Raw genomic sequence first — 20,810 nt, 5'->3', positions numbered from 1 at the left:
TATTAATGCTGACTCAAACACACCTTCAAACCTGAGAGCCTTCTGATAAAACTCTTTGCCTAATACAAGCAGCTTTTCTAACGCACATAAATTCAATGTGCCTCACTTCATCCCTTCCATATTGAGAAGAAATAAGAACAATTATTTCTTCTATAATAGCAAAATCTTGATCAAACTGTGAAACTCAGGGAATCATCTACAGAGTTCAGACAAAACTGTGCCTCAATAATCACAGGAAACAGAATTTCTAGTCTTGAATTTCTAAAAAGTTACTTTTTACAACCAAGGATAGGAACAATCCTGAAAGTAAAAATAATTGGTTTAAAACACTTCTAGATACTTAATATTTTTTTCTGCAATTTTGAATTTACCAACGTTCTTATTACTAGAAATACTATAGTTCAAACCACATGAGAAGTTACCCCATTAGTCTAGTCATAATACAAAATCAACTTGATTTTGCTATAGCTTATAGAAAGAGACACAAGTGTTAGGTAGAGTATATAAACAACATCAACACTGGATTGGACCTTAGAAACAGAAAATTAAGAAAATAAGATAAATGTCTTCAAATATAACTTCAGGAATTTAAAGACTAAAATGGTAATTATCTCATGTATTTCATTTATACTTAACACAAAGTCTTCCTTTCCACACATTGCCAATTACTAGTAAAAAGAAAAAAAAAGGCCTTAATTACATCAAAGATATTTTAAATTTGTTTCAAAATCATTAAAATGTCTTTGTTTAAGATTTCTTACTTCAGTGGCCTGTCTCCAAACATAACTCCATTAAAAGCAAGGGCCCTTGGTACAGAATTTTGGTCTGCAAATTCCACAAAAGCAAACCGAGTTGGCTGAGTCTCATCACCTGCCATCCGTACAAACTTTACTTCTCCAACTTGTTTAAAAAATTCAAGTAGTTGATCAGCTGTGGTTGTCTAAAGAAACAAAGTGACACTTTAATAAAGTACACACTTCTAAAAAATCAGGTAAATGTTTATCAAGTGACAGAGTTTCTTAGACGGTCTCTCGATTTCTCATTAGTTACCTGGGAATTCAAATTTCCAACATAGACTGTTCTCCTAATTTCATCAATTTTGGAAGGATCCACATTTCCCATGAGTGGCGGCTGTGGTATTTCCCCAAGTGCTGCAATGTTGGGGTCTAGTGCTGCTGCTGGTATAGCTCCCAGACTGCTAAGTGACACACCAAGCTATGACGAGAAAAAAGAAAAAAGAAAAACACACATGTAACAGGGCAGATATTTTCTATTAGTGTTCAAAATTACCATTCTCCAATCTTGACAAGAATTCAATCACATACAACAAAAATGAAAAGAGACTTATGGACTCCTAACTTTAGCTCACTTCTATTTTTGAATTTTAAGATAGTGAAGTCACATTAGTTTCGAATCCAATTAGATTTATATATTTTTTTTTTAAAGATTTTATTTATTTCAAAGGTAGTTACAGAGAGAGAGGGAGAGACAGAGAGAAGGGTCTTCCATCTGCTGGTTCACTCCCCAAATGGGCACAACGGCCAGAGCTGTGCCGATCCGAAGCTAGGAGCCAGGAGCTTCTTCCAGGTCTCCCACTAGGTGCAGGAACTCAAGGACTTGGGCCGTCTTCCACTGCTTTCCCAGGTGCATTAGCAGGGAGGTGGATCAGAAGCGGAGCAGCCGGGGGCCGGAACTGTCGTATAGTGGGTAAAACCACTGCCTGCAGTGCTGGCTTCCTATATGGGTGCCAGTTCAAGTCCTGGCTGCTCCATTTCTGATCAAGCTCTCTGCTTTGGCCTGGGAAAGCAGTACAAGATAGGCCAAGTCCTTGCGCCCCTACACCCACATGGGAGACCCAGAAGAAGCTCCTAGCTCCTGGCTTCAGATTGGCACAGCTCCAGATGTTGCAGGTAATTAGGGAGTGAACCAGCGGATGGAAGATCCCCCTCTTTCTCTCCCCCTCTCTCTCTCTCTGCCTCTGCCTCTCTGTAACTCTGAATTTCAAATAAATAAATAAGGACCAGCACCATGACATAGTAGGTTAATCCTCCACCTGCAGCACCGGCATCTCATATGGACACCAGTTCTAGTCCCGGCTGTTCCTCTTCCCATCCAGCTCTCTGCTGTGGCCTGGGAAAGCAGTGGAGGATGGCCCAAGTGCTTGGGTCCCTGTACCTGCATGGAGACCAGGAAGAGGCACCTGGCTCCTGGTTTCGGATCAGCACAGCTTCGACCACTGCAGCCATTTGGGGAGTGAACCAATAGAAGGAAGACCTTTCTGTCTCTCCCTCTCATTGTGGCTCTACCTCTCAAATAAAATAAAATAAAAAAATCAAATAAATAAATCTTAAAAAAAGAAAGAAAGAAAAAGTGGAGCAGCCAGGACTTGAACTGGTGCCCTAATGGGATGATGGCTCTGTATTCAGCAGCTTTACCTGCTAACGTCACAGTGCCAGCCCTAAGATTCATATTTTGAAACTGAGTATTTCAAGAATGTTTAAACTTGACACTAAACATGGACAATTGAGTCTCATTATGTCATCACATGTTAGGTAGTTATGTTAAATGAAGCTGACATGAACAATGAACTCATATTATTGAGTACTGAACAACTATTTCTGGGAAAATATAGGGTTAAGTTCCCGAGATATTCTGGTCATAATTTTGCCAATTGACAAATATACATAACCTTGCTTTATATACAAATTTCTGCCTAAAGACACTTTAAGGTATGCTGTCGATTCATTAACACAAATCCCATGCCCAGCAGTACTGTAACTCCTGACAAAACACATATTTTCTCCATAAAGCACACCTGTACACATTCCAGTACTCAGGAAACCACACAACACTTTGGTACCATGCTTGGAAACTGGTCTATATGATGAAGTCAGTAAGAAAAAATAATTTCAAAAAATATGGCACTAGATAGACTGTAAAAAGTGTGCATGTTTATAGTATGAGTGTTGAAACAAGGCAGAATGTCACCTTGTTTGACTTCATCTGGGAATGTACTTATCAATTAACTCAAATTGTGTCACTCTTTGTGTCCACAAGCGATCACAAAGGATTGATTTTGCAGTTGAAAAAAATGTCTAACCTCGTAAGCGAATTCACAAATACACAACTGAGTCTGATGGTAATTCAAAAGAATGACTATGAAGAATTCAAAAAAGTCAGCAATCATCACAGCAACTAATTTTGCTCAGTGATTATTAACTATAGGGCAAGCACTACGGCAAAACGGGTTAGCCACTGTTTTTGACACCAGCATCCCATATGAGCACCAGTTCGTGTCCCAGCTGTTCCACTTCAGATCCAGCTCCCTGCTTACAGCCTGAAAAAAGCAGTGAAAGACGACCCAAGTGTTCCGGCCCCTGCTACCCACATGGGAGGCCATGAAGAGGCTCTGGGCTGCAGCCTGGCCCAGGCCCAGCTGAAGACATCTGGGGAGTGAACCAAACCAGTGGGTGGAAGAGCTCTCTGTCTCTCTAACTCTGACTTTCAAATAAATAAATGAATCTTGGAAGGAAGGAAGAAGAGGACAGCAAAGGGAAAAGGAAAGGAAAAAGCAAAGAACTTCAGAGAATTAAATGATTTTCCCTAAATCTACTGAGCTACCAAGTAGAAAAGGCAGGGTATCATATGGTCAGACTAAAATTGAAATACAAAATTTATTTAAGAAAACAAATTTAAGGCCGGCGCCGCGGCTCACTAGGCTAATCCTCTGCCTTGCGGCTCCGGCACACCGGGTTCTAGTCTATGGCATCACGCTGATCCGATGGCAGGAGCCAGGAGCTTCTTCCTGGTCTCCCATGCGGGTGCAGGGCCCAAGCACTTGGGCCATCCTCCACTGCACTCCCGGGCCACAGCAGAGAGCTGGCCTGGAAGAGGAGCAACCGGGACAGAATCCGGCGCCCCGACCGGGACTAGAACCTGGGGTGCTGGCGCCGCAGGCGGAGGATTAGCCTAGTGAGCCGCAGCGCCGGCCTTTTAAGTAGATTTTTAAAATGGATTTCTAATCTTCATGATCTGGGAAATTAATTATGATGTGGAAGTTACCTAGATCTTCCAATTCTCTACGCAATCTAAAATATTGAGCTTCAATATCTGATTTTCTTTTTTTTCTTTTTTTTTTTTTTTGACAGGCAGAGTGGACAGTGAGAGAGAGAGACAGAGAGAAAGGTCTTCCTTTGCCGTTGGTTCACCCTCCAATGGCTGCCGCGGCCGGCGCGCTGCGGCCTGCGCACCGCGCTGATCCGATGGCAGGAGCCAGGAGCCAGGTGCTTTTCCTGGTCTCCCATGCGGGTGCAGGGCCCAAGCACCTGGGCCATCCTCCACTGCACTCCCTGGCCACAGCAGAGAGCTGGCCTGGAAGAGGGGCAACCGGGACAGAATCCGGTGCCCAGACCGGGACTAGAACCCGGTGTGCCGGCGCCGCAAGGCGGAGGATTAGCCTGTTGAGCCGCGGCGCCGGCCAATATCTGATTTTCTAATGAGTAATCTGAGTTCTCAAATTTTAACAAATCCCCAACTACTTTAGAAGCAATTCCAAAAAACAGTTTAAGTCAGTGAGAACCTGAGGAAAAACAAAGACCTTTAAGTAGAGATTTCAAATTCTCTCCAAAAAAAGATCCAAAATGCAAGTAATTTTCTGAGCTCTTCAGTCAAACAATCCATAGCTGAATGTTCTGCCACTCACTGGAGGACTGGAAGCACTTACTGTAGTCAAGGGATTGGGGGTTGGTATGGGAAGCAGTCCTGCACCAGGCATCAGACTTGTCATGGTTGGAGCAGGAGCCAATAAGGAGAGGGCTTTGGATTCCTCTGGGATTTTACCTGCAGAGGCAAGTTCCAAACATTAAAGAAAGCAGAAACACCACACAAACGTTACACTATCATTTTACAATTACCCTTGCACTTAAAAAATAATAATAATAAATGAGAATCTATCTATCAGATCCATACAAAGAAATAAATAAGAACTTAAGTCTTTCCTTTTATCCTGCTCTACTAGGAAAAATAAAAGTGAGCAAAACTTCAAAGACTAACAATCTCATTAATGGAATATTATTTTAAAAACTGAATAATGTAGACAATTATTTAACACTTTGAGCTATGGGTCACCTGTACTGGAAACTTAATGTTCATGAACCAAACGATATCAAGCATGGACGCTTTCCCAGGGCGGTGTTTTCGCGGTGATCGAAAGTTGTGTTACACATGACAACCGTTCGTGTTGGCTGCATCACTAATAGCACACAGAACATCAGATACAGAAAAGAAGAACATTTTTTAAAGTTTAATCCCCAGAAATGGCAAATAACCAAATCAGTCAAAAAAAAGAAAAAGAAAAAACAAATATGTGCGAATTGAAATTTGTTCCTTAATGAGTGCCCCTATCCTGTTACTGAAACTACCTACTTGTGATGCAAACAATTTTGATAACCTTCCATTTGATTCCATCCAATTTCAAACAAACAAGAAAACAAAAATCTACTCCACATAATCAAGCTGCAATTTAAAAGAAAGCCTACACACATTCAATTACTAAGGCAGCCCACCAACATCCAGGATGCCTGAGTCCAGTTCCAAGGAATATGCCTTGCAAAATTGTTACAAGTTTGGGGATAACTAACTACAACAAAAAAAGTTCCCAACTCTCAGGAAACTGCTATCTTGTAGAGTCAATTTCTGTATACTTATCTGAAGAAGGGTGGCTTAAATGTCTTATCAACATTTTAAATGCCTAATAACAACAGGTAATTCTAAAATAATCATAGAAACTAAAGGGGAAAAAAGCCTAAAAGCTGAAAAATTCACTTTGAATAAATACACTGACTTGCCATATTTGTTGAACTTTAATCAATTAATTTTGGTGAGAACCGTAACTTTTACACATTTTCCCCACCTACAGTTTAGCCAAAAAAAAAGTATTTCTTAAAAAGGTGACTACATACATAGGAAGAACTACTCATGTGGTAGTTAGCTACACATTTCCATTATAAATTTCTTCAGGTGTTTTAAGACAGTGTACAAAATCACACTAAGCTGAAACACAGCTTATAGTAAATTTTCAAAAAGCAATTCAATGCCTAATTTCATGGATAAATTCAAAAAACATGGATAAATTCAACATGGAAGTTAAAACTTGCTTTAAATAAGTTGTATCTTATTTATAGGAACAGAATAAAAATCACATTTTATTTAGCTTTAGCAAATGCCTACTATTTTCTAACTTTGCAGCATGTAAGTTTATATTACTTTAAATATCTTATTTCAAAGTAAATTCTGGAAAACAGCTTTCTTAACATGCATAAACAAAAGGTAGGTAGCCTCACTGAAGACATCAAATAACAGTAACCTATTTTATATGTATTAATTACTAATAAACACATGTATTCATGAATATCCTCAAATATATTATACTGTTTATATTAATATCACACATTTTACTGTTACAAATAGATATTATTTCTGAAAAAGATTTATAAAACCTGAACACACTGGATAGATCAACTGAAGTTCTAAGGTACAAATCCTATGCTTTACTATCCTAATAACTGCACCTAAAAAAAGGATTCCAACCCAGTAATTTTCCAAATTTAATATTACTTGCCAATTAATAACCAAAACTACCCATAAAGACAGTGTGGGAAGACTAAACAAAAATGGGTATTCAACACATGCCAAAACATTCTGCATCATGAAGTCTTTCTCTTCTGGCTTAAATAAAGCATCAGTAGGTTGTCAAATTCAGACTTTGATGACAGTAATATACTATAAATCTCTATCTATAAATGTAAGCTAATATTTTTATCTTACTTTAATTATCACTAAAGATACATTAACCCATTAAAGTCTCAAATTCTGAATTCTGTAAATATTCAACAACATAATATTTACTTCAAAGTTACCATAAGCAATTTATTTCTTGCTCAATTTGTTTTTATATGTGCCATATATATAGCACAATGGGACATAATGGGTTAAGAAAAGAAAAAGTTCCACAGCTTAATTTTCAAGATTGAACACTACCAAATTCACTCTCCAAACCTGAGGGGGCTTTTAAAAGTTCATGGAAAATTTGTCTTTATCTCTTTGCTCAAATTTTCCACTAATTTTTTGAAGTCCCCAATCAGTGTGCATAGAAGTATAAAATGCATTTAGCATTTTCCCATATTATACTCCTCAATGACAACTGAGAAGAAAACATCTCTCATGGGATTAAAGTCTAAATCTTAATATTAAAATTCAATTAAAACTATAATCTCAGAAATATTTTCAAAAAAATTTTCAAGCAAACAGAAAAATACACATGAAAATAAGTAACCAATGCTTCTCAAATATCCATTCCCCACATAGGCAAAAAAAAAAAAAAAAAAAAAATGAAATCTTCGTAAGTCAAGGAAATAAGTTAAAATTCTATAATGAATAAGCAACGTATAAGTAAAGGCTCCTTTCTCCTCCAAACTGCTGTAAGATATTCACTTAATTTCTCCAATGATTTTGTAAGCCTAAAATTCTAAGGGGAAGGATGAACATTAGAAGCAATCAGTGAAATGTGGACTTGGAAAAAAACTACAAAAAAGGTTACCTTGAGATCAGAAAGTGTCCCTTAAATTCTTATCAGTGTTCTAATGTTTTGAGAACAAAATGTATCTGATCAGTCTACAAACACCAATGAGTTTTACAACACTATATCCTAATTTACTGCATGAAAACTTTTTTCATCTTAAGGCTGAACTCTTCTAGTCATTTCCCAATATAATTTGCAACACATTATGACCTTTAATGGAATACCATTTACGAAGAACTGGAGAACCAGCTCACAAGTTAAAGTGAAAGAGATTTTAACAAAACAAAAACAAAAACAAACAAAAAAAAAGGGACAAAATAAAGAAAAAGAAACGAAATTAAAGCAAAACAATAAAAAACAGAGACAGGGCGTCCATCTTCTGCGGTTCAGACTCCGATCTCATTTCCCCAATGAAGGTTTCACTTGACGGCAGGTTTAGTGGCATGGCAAACAATGCCTAACTCAGGCAAGTGTAACAGGTCTGCCTTGGCCAGTCTAGTCATCTAATAATGCACAAATATCACATAGAGAAAACATACAAAACCAAATTAATAGTCAAAATCCATCTACCAAAAATGTGGACATAAAGTTATGACTGATGATTACGCTGACACCCTTTTTTGTTTGACCTTATCCTTTTCTAAGTGTTAACATTTATTTATAAAAGAAATCTGAAATGCACACAACAACAAAAAGAGGTCATATTTGGACAAGCATAATGAAAGTATGTTTTATTTTGAAATGGCCTATTTTATTAACAACAGCTAATGCTTCCAAAGTATGAAACTGTTACAAATCCAACACTACTTTTACAGCAAAATCTTCTTACTTCACTGTCTGCACTAAAAAATAGCCAATGAAAGAACCAAAAATACTTTTCTGAATATTTTGCCTACTGCTTTCCTCATTTACGTCATGATGCTGTTTCTGTAAGGTCAAGGAAAATAATGCAGTCGGGGAAGTGAACAGAAGACTGCATACAGCATCACAGTGTTTCTCTGCTTCCAGAACTTACTGCCCTGGGATACTTTCCTTCGGCTTTTTCAAATTCATCGCTTTTGTAGTATAATAATACATTATTTCTTAACTTGCAGTGCATAATCAGACTTCCAACATTTCACAGAAAACCTTCATGTTTCATAAATTCATAATTGCTAATTTAATATAACTAATGAAAAATATATCTGAATGCTTTTCTAATACCAGTTATTTTATAGTTTAAAATTTTCACTTATTTATAACCAAATTTCAGTGCAATTTTATAGTCTCGTGTTCAAAAATGGTAAATTTTATCTCAAAACAATAGTAAAAATATTTTTAAAAAGCTGTAACTGACTTTGCATTTATTAATTATGTAAAACAAACAAAAGAAACCTCTATATACCCATAACCTTAAATATCTATGACAAACCAAAGGGGTTCTTTGCTGCATCAAAAATTCTATGGGAATATATCAAAGGTTCCACCAAAGCAATGATAAAATTCTTTCTTCCAAATAGTAAGGAGCTAATTAATAAAAGAGCCTGTTGTGTTGGTGGGATAATTTTCTGTTTACTAAATCCTTCTACCTGATTTTTCTCTCTTGCAGCTTATTGGTATGAAATTTCAAGGATGAAGAACTAAACCATTAACCAGCTCCTTTCCCACCTCCCTATCCAATTTTGGTTTCACTGTACCCTTACAGATCAGCAGATAAGGATGTATTTAGCAAATAATTAACTTTGAATAAATCTTTACTTTCTCTACTCACTGTAACCCATCAAGCAAGGGAAATCTACTCTGAATGTATCTGAAAAATTCCAGAACGTCCTATTCTGGGACTTCAAAAATACCAGCCTAATTACTCACTATATTTGAGTGTAAGGTTTTTGACATCCCAAAATAGGCATTCTGAAATAACCGTAAAATCTAATAGTATAGCAAACTGATTATATATGATGTTACATTAATGTTAACTTGGCCAATAAAACAACTTTTAAAATTACACATGAAAGCCCATTAAATGATTTCTAGTGAACTTGTATGTTGTAAAACAGTTACCATTATCCACCAGAGAAAATCTATTTTAAGGACATTTAAATTTACAATAATCTAATACTAAAATTCATATACACATGCCATAGTCAGTGCTCTGAATAGAAGTTAATTACACACCAGAACTGTCAAAATTCAGCACAGTCTATTGTATGTGATTGGCTCTGCAAAAAGAAGTCACTAAAAATTATTAGTAATAATTAGCTCTTAAAGCAGTGTGTCATAAAATTTAACAAGTAACTCTAAGGCCTCTAGCCTTCCTCCTGTCTTCAACAACTATTTCCTTGATCGAGGCTTTGGAATGCAGGTGGTGGGGAGGGGACCAGAATAATTTTTTCAATTACCACCTACCAAAAGCCAATAAAAGAAAAAAATAAATTCTAGCTGCAAACAATTATACTGAATATGAAACAATAGTCTCATAAGTAATAAAATAAGAGGATACTTGAAAGCATAAATTATGACTATTTTTCTTATAAATACCACTTAACCTCTCTATTTGGTAAAATGTGTACACTATTTTTATTTGTAATACTATTAATATTGTACACACAGGGTAAATATTTATTTACATATACAACTTCTCATATCATATCTCTATTTTTCTTAATTTCAGGAAGCTTTTTTACAACCTGAAAATTGACTACAAGAAAGCCAAAGCAAAAACAGCAAAGCCAAATAACTTACAAATTTTTTAAATGTTAAATCATAAAATCTGAAATACATCAAGCAAACTATTTTAAAATAATTTACTATTGGGTAAAAATCCCTTCCTTCTCCAAATTTCATTCTTGGTTTTACAAACATATTCTTTCTCTTCCTCTCCCTCTATCCTTCACATATATACGATACATACATACCCACACACCAGTACTGTCTACCTGCCATTTCTAGGAAAGTCAAAGGCAGTAACAGACAAGACAAACATTAAACAATAGGGAAAAAAAACATGTAAGATACCAACCTTCTGCACAAGGAACAACTATCAGAGCTCTGTCAATAAAAACCGTGTTAGTTAGATGCTGGGCCACACCAACACTTGATGGGTCACGAAACTTAACATAACATACTTTGGAGGAAAAAGCAAGAGGTGTGTTGCTGTAAGATAAAAAAGAAACACAATTATAAACATTTGCTTGGCTCTGTTATTTGCATTTAAAAGTTACTTCTTGTATCTTTACATAGTCTTACATAATCAACACATAAGAAATTTTTGGTGCTAAGGATCATTAAGGCATAAAATTTAATTTAGTCATTTAATCCTGATCTGCCAATGCAGAGGCAATATAGGCCAGTCTCTAACCTTACTTTTAAAAACTTGAAACTCAAATTAATCAGTAAAGTATGAAAACAGCTGATATAACACACAGACGTTTACCCAATATGTCATCATAAATGGGCAAAGTCCCTTTATAAAACCCCCTAACCCTTAGGACTTCAATTTTTTTATAGTAACACCTTTCAATCCAGCTGATGATATAAACATGAAACACTTCTATATTTAAGGAAATTAAGAAAATCCCAGGCAGTTCCTAGAGTACTACTACAAATACAGCCTCACCTACAGTAAAAGTGAAGCCATTCAATCAGTTTGCTCATCACCAAGACATCAAATTTTATAATTACTCCAACTCTGTGATTCTTTAGCATTTATCACTAAAAATTTCTCAATTGTCTTATAAACAACCAGATAACATGAACCAAAACTAAAGTCTTCTGCATTTAACAGACTGTTTTAAGCTAGACAGCAATGTGACTTTACAAACAAAAGGTCTTACCAAAAAAAATTTTCATATTTTATATGCAAAGAAGCATAAACTCCAGCCCTAGTTGATCAAGTTCAACCTAGGCAGACTTACAATAAAAATGAAGCAGACATAGCACAAATTTTTTTGTAATACAAATCCATCTTGCTAGATTATGAAATTTACCATCCTTGGGGCCGGCGCTGTGGCATAATGGGTTAAACCACCACCTGCAGTGCCAGCATCCCATATGGGCGCCAGTTCTAGTCTTGGCTGCTCCACTTCCAATCCAGCTCTCTGCTATGGCCTGGGAAAGCAGGAGAAGATAGCCCAAGTGCTTGGGCCCCTGCACCTGCATGGGAGACCCGAAAGAAGCTCCTGGCCCAGCTCTGGCCATTGCAGCCACTTGGGCAGTGAACTAGTGGATGGAATACCTTTCTGTCTCTCTCTCCCTCTGTTACTCTGCCTCTCAAATAAATAAGCAAAATCTTTAAAAAATAAAATAAAATTTACCATCCTCATGGACATTTTTCAACTTCTCATTTAAAGTCTATAATTCTTTAACAAAAAAAAAAAAACAGATCCAATAAACATATACCTTATCTATAACAAATGTACAACCTTTTGAAACATTGAGATTGTTCACACTAAAAAAGCACAGATCACTTGAAAAATATTATATATGACTTTTACAATAATTGTAATTTATTATGATTTACAAAACAGATAAGGAAGTTGACTATAATGCCTTGAACAAGCAAATAGCACTTAGGATTTCAAGACTAATCATCTAATTCCAAAGCTCATGCAACCTTATTTTTCAACTAATCAAGAATTTTTAAATCATTCAGACACACTATGTAATTACTAGTTCTACAAATAATTTTTTTAAGATTTATTCTATTTATTTAAAATGGAGATTTAGAGAGAGGCAGAGTAAGAGACCTTCCATCCTCTGGTTCACTCTCCAAATGGCTGCAATAACTAGAGCTGGACAGATCCAAAGCCAGGAGTTTCTTCCGGGTCTCCATGTGGGTACAGGGGCCCAAGTAGTTGGGCCATCTTCTGCTTTCCCAGGCCACAGCAGAAAGCTGGATTGGAAGTAGAGTAGCAGGAACTTAAGCCGGCACCTACATGGGATGCCAGCACTAGAGGCAGCGGCTTTACCCACTACACCACAGTGCCAGCACCAACATTCAATATTAAAATTCAAAAATCAGCACAGCTCCAGCTGTTGCAGGTGGATGGAGGGTGTCTCTCTCTCTCTGCCTCTTGAACTCTGCTTTTCAAATAAATAATAAAATCTTTTTTAAAAAAATTTAAAAATTCAAAAGTTTCTCTCTGTAATCTCTCACATAACAAAACTATCTTTAAACAGTATAGAATAACCACATTAATAATATTAGCCAAACATTGTGATAATAAACTGTATCTACATTTAAAATTTGAAACTATATTATTGGGGCCAGCGCTGTGGCACAGCGGGTTAACACCTTGGCCTGAAGTGCCAGCATCCCATATGGGCGCCGGTTCGAGTCCCGGCTGCTCCACTTCCGATCCAGCTCTGCTATGGCCTGGGAAAGCAGTGGAAGATGGACCAAGTCCTTGAGCCCCTGCACCCACGTGGGAGACCTGAAGGAAGCTCCTGGCTCCTGATCGGCATAGCTCCAGCCATTGCAGCCATCTGGGGAGTGAACCAGTGGATGGAAGACCTCTCTCTCTCTCTGCCTCTCCTCTCTGTGTAACTCTTTCAAACAAATAAACCTTTAAAAAAAAAAACTATATTATTAATGTACTAGTACTGCTGACTAAAGCTGCAAAAAAAACCCCAAAACATTTCTACCTCTTTGCCACCCAACTCATTTCTGCCTAAAGCCACTGAATTTGGGATTCATGCTAAGGAACACCAAAAATCCCCACTTATCTGACATATAAGTCAAAGCACTTTATGTATTGTCACTTCAGTAAATACTTCCACACTTCAATTTAACTCACCACCTTGAGTTACCAAATCTCCAATTTAGTTCTCTCCTGAACTCCAGACACCCAGATTCAAGTGCCTGCTGCAAGATTACACCTTGGTAGTCATGAGGACCCACCCCTTCATTTAGTAAGTGCAAAATACATTCACCAACCTCATTCCTTACCAATTCTGCCCTCTCCTACACTTCATATCTCAGTTAAAGATACCATCACACTGCCCAAGTCTGAAAGCCCAGAGTCACTAGTGTGACAGTCATTAATGTTGCTCAAGTACTTCCAAAGTTCCTTCTGGGTACACAGTAAAATTCCATTTTTGTTGCTAGAATTTAGGTGCGGCCACATAACTCACCTTAGTCAATTAAGTATGAACAGAACTAGTAAAGTATCACTACTTGTTAAAACTATTAGAGTCTCTGCCACAGTGACCAGCAAAATTCAAGACAGGTGATCCAATGATCCCAGTGATCCAATGAGTAGAGTTCCTAACCCCACCAATCAAGTGTAACAATTAATCTGTTTTATAAAACTGCTAAGACTTCAGGAGTTGTTTCCAAGATTCTGCCCATACTGACTTAACCACTACTGGTCAATAAATTCTGCTTAGATTCTCAAATACGTGTCATATAACTTCTTTCTTCATTTCCATTGTCAGTGCCTTCATCAGGCCCTCATAATTTCTCACATGCAATACCACAATGGCTCCTAACCAATCATACTTTAACCCTTTATTAGTGACAAAAAAAAAAAAAAAGCTGCCAGAGTCATCTTTCTGAACCCTAAATGTTATTCTGTCACTCCACAGCTTAAACTTCCTCAAAGGCACCCTTCTGACCTTGCTGCATCATCTAACTGCACCCCAAATCCAGGCATAAACACTTTTGATTCTGAAAACACACGGTGACAACTGAGTCTTTGTACAGGCCATTCTATCTGGCCTCCCTAACTCCCTTTTTTGAATAGTAAATTCCACTTTTCTTCAAGGCTCAAGTTCCAAGCTTTCTGGTAAACCATCTTAAGATACCAAAGGGATTAGGTAGCCCCCTCTCCACAGTGCTAGCAAGACACTCCATACAGCTTCAGCATAGGCATTACCACAATTTCCTTAAATTGAGTGAAAACCCTCAACAGATCTTGTAAGCTTCTCTAGCCACAACAGATTTGCTGTTTGCCACAAGGACCCATTTCACAGGCTGAGCAGCAACCTGTAATCTGGGTGGTCAGGCTTGACCAAATGAGCTCAGAACAATCAGATTCTCTCTGTGGGCTGGAAAGTGACTTAGAGTCATCTTGGGCCAGATGATGAGTATAATTTAAGTCTGCAAAGAAACAGAGCAGCCACACAGAAACAAACTGGGCTGACAATAAAGCCTCTTGAGAGACTCTCACGGCTGATACCAATCTGGGTCCCAGTCCCAGTTCCCCAGTCTTTATCCTTCCATGTGGTGCAACCTTTCTTTCTAATAAGGTCCCTTTTTTAGTTAGACTGAGAAACACTGTTTCTGTCCTTTGCAACCAAAAGAATCTATGGTTACAATAACCTACTAAAGCCCTAGCCATTGTAACAGGTAATAAACTCTTGTTGCCCTAAATCTTCAAGATCCTGAAAACCCATCACCAACCTACATTTCCTAAACTGACAGATTCTCTTGTGAAAGAATGAAAACCTAATCATTGCTGAGAATAAAAATATTTCCAAATATTCCCTAGTTGAAACTCACTTCAATTTTCATTTAATAACAACCGCAGGAATAGGAAATCTGAGCGTGGTTTGTAAAGCAGCTGAAGCTTGGGAATGAGTCTCAGTGTTGGGTCTGTTCTGAACGGCATTATCATGGCTGTATAGATACTAAGTATGGGTACCTCCCAACTTTAAGCCAGAAGCTGAAAATTAAATTCTAATCTCCCAAGCAATTTTCTTAGTCTTCACCTCCAATTACCTTCCTTAAAACAGAAAGGCGGCCAACTTATATTTCCTTTGTATACATGTAAATATTTGAGCTTTTCAGCAAAGATGGTAACTATTTTAAACTTATAAGCTAAAATATGATATACTGACAAGTCTACAAGTGGATAATGAATATCTTACCCAGAAAAGTATTCATAAATTGTATATTTTCAAATTTAGATATTTCAACTGTATCTAAACTATTATACTTTTATTAAATAGGATTACTATTTTAAAATGTAGTCTTGATCTAGCTTTAATATTTTTAAAGAAGTTTCATATTTTATTTGGTCCAAATGCATGTTTTTATACCAAGCAGCAGTACCAAAACTTCACAGATTTTAGCTTGACATCAAATTGTTGTTTTTCACTATAAAACCTTACCCTTGAAAAGAAAATCAGAATTTCTCACTGGATGTTCATTCCAGACATCAAAGAACCAGCTTTTCACATGTCAGGAAAATCTCCTGGGCCCTAGCTGGTTACTCCTATTTTCTATTAACTATGGCGTTGGCATTGTACAATTTTTTTAAAAACTCAACGCGGGGGCCAGTTCTAATCGTGGCTGCTCCTCTTCCGATCTGGCTCTCAGCTAAGGACTGGGAAAGCAGTACAAAATGGCCCAAGTGCTTGGGGCCCTGCACCTGTGCAGGAGACCAGGCAGAAGCTCCTGGTTTCAGATGGGATTAGCTCCAGCTGTTGCAGACATCTGGGGAGTGAACCAGCAGACGGAAGACTTTTCTCTTTGTCTCTGCCTCTCACGGTCTGTAACTCTACAAATAAAATCTTAAAAAAAAAAAAAAGGGACGGTGCCGTGGCTCACTTGGTTAATCCTCCGCCTGCAGCGCCGGCATCCCATATGGGCGCCGGGTTCTAGTCCTGGTTGCTCCTCTTCCAGTCCAGCTCTCTGCTGTGGCCAGGGAGGGCAATGGAGGATGGCCCAAGTGCTTGGGCCCTGCACCCGCATGGGAGACCAGGGGGAAGCACCTGGCTCCTGGCTTCGGATCGACGTAGCTCTGGCCGTTGCGGCCATTTAGGAAGTGAACCCACGGAAGGAAAACCTTTCTCTGTCTCTTTCTCACTGTCTGTCACTCTACCTGTCAAATAAATAAAAAAAAATTTTTTTAAACTCCATGTGGTACTATCATGTCTAATATCTTATTAGCACATTCTTTTTTTTTTTTTTTTTTTTTTTTTTTGACAGGCAGAGTGGACAGTGAGAGAGAGAGACAGAGAGAGAAAGGTCTTCCTTTGCCGTTGGTTCACCCTCCAATGGCCGCCGCTGCAGCCGGTGCACCGCGCTGATCCGATGGCAGGAGCCAGGATCCAGGTGCTTTTCCTGGTCTCCCATGGGGTGCAGGGCCCAAGCACCTGGGCCATCCTCCACTGCACTCCCTGGCCATAGCAGAGAGCTGGCCTGGAAGAGGGGCAACCGGGACAGAATCCGGCGCCCCGACCGGGACTAGAACCCGGTGTGCCGGCGCCGCAAGGTGGAGGATTAGCCTATTGAGCCACGGCGCCGGCCTTATTAGCACATTCTAAAATATCCTTTAGACAGGGGTGCAAAACATCCAGTCCAGGGACCATACAAAGCCAGCAAAATCATTGGGTCTGGCCCTGCCAAGGCAACCACAGCGCAGGACTCAAAATTCAATAATCTATAGCAGACTAATTTTTGAGTTGATAATTTTATTTGGCTTGCAAATGGTAACATAAATATCCAAAAATGGGTATTTAGCCTAGTGGCTAAGATGCAAGCATCCCACATACCAATACCTGGGTTCTTTTCCCAGCTCCTGATTCAGTTTCCTGCTGATGCAGATCCTGGAAGGCAACAACGATGGCTCAAGTACCTAGGTCCTGTCACCCACATGGGAGACTGGATGAAGTTCCTAGTTCCTGGCCCAACCCTGGCTGTCACCAGCATTTAGGAAATTAATGAGCTAATACAGATCTCTATCTCTGTCTCCCTCTCTGCCTTTCAAATAAAATAAAAATGAAAAAAAAGTTAAATTAGAAAAAAAGGGGTGGGGAGGGAGCCTTTCAGCCTGGCAGTGAAAACACCCACATCCCCATCAGAATGGTTAGGTACCACTACCAGCTCTGCTCCTGATTCCAGCTTCCTGCCCTGGCTGTTGCAGGCATTAGGGCAAAGAACTAGATGAAGGAAGATATCTTCCCCCCGCCACCATCACTATCAGTAACTGGTAGACAGCTCATGCAAACACAGGTTTTAAATACCACAAATGCTATTATGTTAGCAAAGCATTCTGCGATGTATATCTTCTACCTACCACAACCTTGAAAGCAAAATCATTTTACCGAAGTTCACCTACAGAATATTTTACTGATTCCAATTCTTGAATGATACAACATTCCTCCAAACACTTCTCAATTATTAAAAAAAAAAGTTCTGAGAACTTGAAATAGTTGAAAACATTTTCAAAAGATATTCAGGGCCGGCAATGTGGCATAGTGGGTTCGGGCACCGCCCACAGCACCAGCAGCCCATTTGAGCTCTGGTTCAAGTCCCAGATGCTCCACTTCTAATCCAGCTCCCTTCTAACGCGCCTGGGAAAGCAGCTGAAGATCGTCCAAGCGCTGGGATATCCCCCTCCCCACTCAACCCCCACCCCCGCACCCAAATGAAGCTCCTCACTTCCTTCTGGCTCAGCCCTGAGGGGTTCAGCGCATTTGGGGAGTGAACCAGCCCAGGGAAGACTTCTCTCTCTCTGCCTCCACCTCTCTGTAACTCTAGTTTCCAAATAAATCTTAGAAACAAAATTTAGATTGCTAACCAATCAAAAACATGGGTGTAGCCAAAAATACATTACTTGAATCTCATCATGAATAACCTATACAACCTTCGATTACAGCTCCTTCTACAAGACAAGGCAAACAAGACTAAGTACCAATGTCATAAAGGAGTATTTAACAGGGGACTGGCTGGGAGGGGGTCTTCTACATTTAAAGGAGATAAGTAAATGCTGCGGGTGGTCTGATTATACACCAGATCAAAAGGGAAAAGGGCATTATAATAACAGGGAATTCTAATAATTAACTGTAGCAAAAATTGATGAACACACGTCTACGGGACACAGATGCTCAATATATTATCGCTCCAACTGTTCTGTATGCATGAACTATTTCTCGAAAGAGGAGAAAAACTTAAGTGAAACTTAAACATCCACATGTGTAACAACTTTTACCAGTATGTACGCAGCGGCACTTTATGGTTCACACCCATCACTTTGAAATAAGGTAAATAGATGTCACTTTTTTGAAAAATTTCGGAAAATCGTAAGCAACGACTTCCTTCAAAGGACTGACACATTCAAGAAAATGCTGTCGATCTTAAATTCCAAATTCCACGATAAAAAAAAAAAAAAGTGCTTCTGCATGCACGAGTGTGAGTGATTCGCAAGCTTCCTGAGTAGGTAACACCGGGCAAGACAAACCCTACCACGTCCAAACACACCCCTTGGGAATGCCAGCTCAGGCCTGGCGTTCCCAGCGCGCGAGCAGCAGGGACAATCCTGCACCGACTCACCCTTCCTCCGAAAGGTCTGGAAAAGTGGGACCTTCCCGAGGGGACATTTTAATCTGGTGTCAACAGGGTGACCACACACGCTGCTGACCGTGCACGGGCTCGGTCAGGGCCAGCGAGATGCTAAGTTAGCGAAGCCGCCTCCTAGCGAACAAATGCAGCCCGAACTCCATTTTGCACCGGCCGCAGGCTTCCCCGTCTGCACTAACGGTCTGCCCCGAAGGCCTTAAGAACCCGACGGTGGCTCAGATGCGGTCTCCGCGACTCTCGGAGGGCAGAAAAAAATAAAAAATAAAAAAAGGCACCCCGGGCAGGCGTTCGCCTGGAGCACGCGCGCGGGCCCACCTGCGGCCATCTTACATTCGGGGAGGAGAAGCGGCCGGGGGCCCCGCAGCGAGCACGAGGCCGCAGACCCGGCCACCGCGGCCTCTCCCACGCCTTTGTAAAGGCCGGGGGCAGGCGCCAACCCCCAAGACACGACTCACGAGGGCGCAGGCCCCGCCGGCCCGGCGCCCTCCTCACACATGGGCACCGGGGTGGGCACCGGCCGTCACGTGACAGGCCCCGCGCGCCCGCGCCGCGTCCGCGCGCCCCCACGCCGCGGCTCGCGAGGTCGCGATGGCGCCCGCGCCCCTCCCCCAGCCGAGCTCCAGCACTTACTCCGGGGGGTAGAGCCGCAGCTCCTCGATTTCTCCTAGGAAGGAAAAGAGCGTCCGCATCTGCTCGCTGGTCACGGCCGACGACAGGTTCGTCACCTGAATCACCGCCGTAGGGATCAGGCCGAAGCCTAAACCCAAGCCGAAGGCGCCTCCGCTGTTCATCCCGCTCCCCAACGTCCGCGACGCGTCAGTGACGGAGCCGGGGAAGCGGAGCCCGCGCGGCCGCGAGCGCGCTCCCGCGGGCGGATTCCCGGCGCCGGGCAGGTCTAGCCGCCCGTGTCACAACTCGCCTGCTCCGCGGCTGCGCGCGCCGGCCGGAAGCGTCGCCCCGGCAACCCCGCGGGGCCGGCGCGGCCGCGGCCCGGGACGCCGAGCGCCCGGCGAGGCCGCCGTCTCCTGGGTCTTCTCCGATGAGAGGCTTGTCGCTGTTTTGTTTTTCCGTCAAACGTGGTCCAGGTCTTGCTCTCCTGTCAACATGGAAGGCCCGGCTCTCTGCTGTCTGTACGAAGTGAGCGGGCGAGGCGACCGCGCGGCGGGCCTGGTGGCGCGGGGCCGTGAGGCGGGAGTGACGCGGGCGACGCCCGTGAATGCTCGACCGGCGCTAGGGCGTCGTGGTTAAGCACCGACAGCTCCCGCCCCACTTTTATTTTTTAATTGGCAGGCGCCCTAATTGTGAAAAGACATGGAAAATTTTACAAAACAACGTAGATTCAGATTGCGTAAGAGAGAAGCTATGCCGTTGTGTTCACAAGTTGTGATTCATTCGCCCCTTCTGCAAGGGCGCTTAAAAAACAGATACACAAGGGCCACGGACAGCTTGCAAGCTAAGTAGAGAAAATAAGATTAAAAGATGTTTATCTGGGGCCGGCGCCCTGGCCTGAAGCGCCGGCATCCCAAATGGGCGCCGGTTCTAGTCCCGGCTGCGCCTCTTCAGAACCCGCTCCCTGCTGTGGCCTGGGAAAGCAGTAGAAGACGGCCCAAGTCCTTGGACCCCTGCACGCCCCCTGGGAGATTCGGGAGAGGCTCCTGGCTCCTGGCTTCGGAACAGCTCAGCTCCGACTGGTGTGACCATGTGGGGAATGAACCAGTGGATGGAAGACTCTCTGCTTCTGCCTCTACAGAATTAAAAAAAAAAAAAAAAGTTTATTTGAGTCCAAAGAAATTTTGAACTCCATGCAGAATGGTCTCATGTGCCCTTCCCATTTTTTATGATCCTTCTCTTAGGAGATCCTAGACCAGCTGTTTCCAAATAACTTCCATGTTACCCTGAGGGTCCCAAATTCTTTCAGTGGCTCTGCAAGATCAAAAGGATTTTCGT

General features: G+C 40.9%; 1 protein-coding gene across 17 annotated transcripts in view; it reads right to left on the bottom strand.

Annotated features, from left to right (window-relative positions):
• Nucleotides 1–19,814, bottom strand: part of SREK1 (splicing regulatory glutamic acid and lysine rich protein 1) — a 52,229-nt gene extending 32,415 nt beyond the window's left edge. For 2 of the 17 annotated variants that reach the window (XM_070056805.2, XM_089312839.1), the window contains exons 1-6: nt 19,494–19,797; nt 10,578–10,711; nt 5,128–5,251; nt 4,724–4,839; nt 1,051–1,215; nt 762–940 (exon numbers count right to left, since the gene is read on the bottom strand). In XM_070056805.2, coding sequence (XP_069912906.1) covers nt 762–940; nt 1,051–1,215; nt 4,724–4,786 — 407 coding nt within the window. In that variant the 5' untranslated portion in view covers nt 4,787–4,839; nt 5,128–5,251; nt 10,578–10,711; nt 19,494–19,797. Of the gene's footprint in view, nt 1–761; nt 941–1,050; nt 1,216–4,723; nt 4,840–5,127; nt 8,083–10,577; nt 10,712–18,836; nt 19,415–19,493 lie in introns of those variants that run through there. The other 15 variants (XM_089312845.1, XM_089312840.1, XR_016220216.1 and 12 more) reach the window with 11 other exon arrangements.
• Between the last annotated feature and the right edge of the window lie 996 nt (nt 19,815–20,810).

The sequence above is a fragment of the Oryctolagus cuniculus genome, chromosome 14 (genome assembly GCF_051225735.1).
Source record: "Oryctolagus cuniculus isolate XC-2025 breed Fujian yellow rabbit chromosome 14, ASM5122573v1, whole genome shotgun sequence".
Taxonomy (NCBI): domain Eukaryota; kingdom Metazoa; phylum Chordata; class Mammalia; order Lagomorpha; family Leporidae; genus Oryctolagus; species Oryctolagus cuniculus.
This window is presented reverse-complemented; position numbering and strand designations above follow the sequence as displayed.